The sequence below is a fragment of the Nematolebias whitei genome, chromosome 18, assembly GCF_014905685.2.
Source record: "Nematolebias whitei isolate Nwh7 chromosome 18, NemWhi1, whole genome shotgun sequence".
Lineage (NCBI taxonomy): Eukaryota > Metazoa > Chordata > Actinopteri > Cyprinodontiformes > Rivulidae > Nematolebias > Nematolebias whitei.
Window position 1 is genome coordinate 33,600,220 of NC_056515.1, and position 2,008 is coordinate 33,602,227.

At 33.6% G+C, this 2,008-nt stretch overlaps 1 protein-coding gene across 1 annotated transcript in view; it reads left to right on the forward strand.

Moving 5' to 3' along the window:
- LOC119424793 (eukaryotic translation initiation factor 4E-binding protein 2) overlaps positions 1-783 on the forward strand; it is a 4,777-nt gene extending 3,994 nt beyond the window's left edge. Inside the window, exons 2-3 of the mRNA XM_037692298.1 lie at positions 387-575; positions 661-783. Coding sequence (XP_037548226.1) covers positions 387-575; positions 661-692 — 221 coding nt within the window. The 3' untranslated portion in view covers positions 693-783. The remainder of the gene's footprint in view (positions 1-386; positions 576-660) is intronic.
- Positions 784-2,008: the final 1,225 nt, after the last annotated feature.

Consider the following 2,008-nt stretch of genomic DNA (forward strand, 5'->3'; position numbering starts at 1 on the left):
TGAATACTGTCTGCAGCTTTTTAAGTTAGCCCAACAAAAGCAGCCTAAACCCTGGTTCTTACTGTAAAATGAATAAATATTTCAAAATAAAACGTAATTTTCTTTCAAAGACAAATATTGTTGCATATATCAAATATATTAACCGTTTTTCAAATGGTGTTAGGAGATAAACCAAAACCAGACCGATGATTGACCGTCAATTTAGAGCAAAATGTGGCAAATATGTACAAAATCTGCTGATTTTGAATCTGGAAATATCTGAAATGCTCAAATCAAAAATATTGTCAGAACTCTTCTATATCTTTCTGTCAACCCATTTAATTACAACAATATGACAGATGTTACAATTTGACAATAATTGGTTAAAAACATCTCGTGTGCTGCAGGGACCAGGATTATCTACGACAGGAAGTTCCTCCTGCAGTGTCGGACGTCGCCCCTGGCTCGCACCCCTCCCATTCTGCCTGATATCCCAGGAGTCACGCGGCCGCTGATCCCTGCCTCTTCTAATGACGCTAACAAACGCAGCGAGATGCCAAGCAGCAACGAGCGCAGCGTGCACACAGAAACCTCGGGTGAGCGCGTCTGTTTAACAGCAACTGACTTTGTGGGTTTTTGTGCATTTATCTTGATTATACTCTGTTTTTTTTATGTTTTCAGGAGAAGACGCCCAGTTTGAAATGGACATATAAAGACAAACATAAGTGAGCCTTATATTCACATAGTTAATGCTACCTAGAATTAAAACTCTATAATAGTTCAATTAAAAATTCTAGCTGTTTTGTTTTTCAGATACAAATGTGTTTTTGTAACATCTACAGTGTACTTACATAAAATGTTGCGCTTTCAAGAATAATAGCTGCATAAAACTGTTTATTTCTTTGATTTTGCGTGACTTTGTGTGATATGTAACATGTAATATGTTTTATTATAGTAATATTTTATGTGAGTTATATTTAAAACTAATTAAAACACTAAGAGCATTGAGCTTTGTTTACTAAACAGCAGTAACCATATGTGGCCACATGGGGGCAGCAAACCACAAAATAACCAAATTTTAGGTCTGGGTGAATCTATTTAGTTAAAACTTGGTATAAAGCAACATACATAGTTTTTACCTTCTTGTTTCATGAACTAGATGAATGTTAGTGTTTACTATTGTAATATCCATGCTTTTATTCCCAGCTATGATGAAAGAAGCCATTTTTTCCTGCTCAGTTCTTTACTACAATAAACAAGTCTATCACTTGTTCTGCTATATTCATTCTGCTAGACCATTTTTCTGCTGAAAATATTTTAAAAAATAATAATAAGTGAGGCAGTAAACATGGTTGGCCATCTTGAATTGGGCTTACCCAAAAATAAATTTATTGTAGAAATAAATTCAGTTATTTTTGTAAATTTTAATAAAATTCTCTCTGTGGTTCATGAGACATTTAGTGATTTTGCTATTGGTGGCAATTAATAAAAATTATTGACAGCAAACAACTTCAGCTTTTTAAGGTGAACGTAGGCAATTTATTTTTATTTGCTGGACTGTGTCCTTCCTTGAAATATTATACTCTGAAATAGGACACATTGCAAGTAACCCAAACTCTTTAACATAGTATTGTGTCTTGTCTTTTGGAGAAATGAAGTGTTGCTTAAAAAAAACTTAAAACAGTGTCTTACAATAAGTCTCGACTCTTTATGTAAGATATAAAAACATTTATTGCTTTAAAATCTAAAGCAAACATACAAATGGGTCGATGGGACCCAAGCATCTCACAGCATCAATTACTGTAGATGTTTTGTCAGTTCAGGAACATTAACTTAGTTAATCCTTGTGCATTAAAATAATAATAATAAAAATAAATTAAGGTTATTTTTGCACAGCAATTTGTGCAATTTAACAGTCCTTCATTCATCACTAAATGCCTTTTGAGGCCTTTTGTAAAATGTCCAGAATGAGTTTTAACTCTCGCTTCTTTTCTGTAAAGTGCCAGGATGCATTCGTTCATTTTTGTCC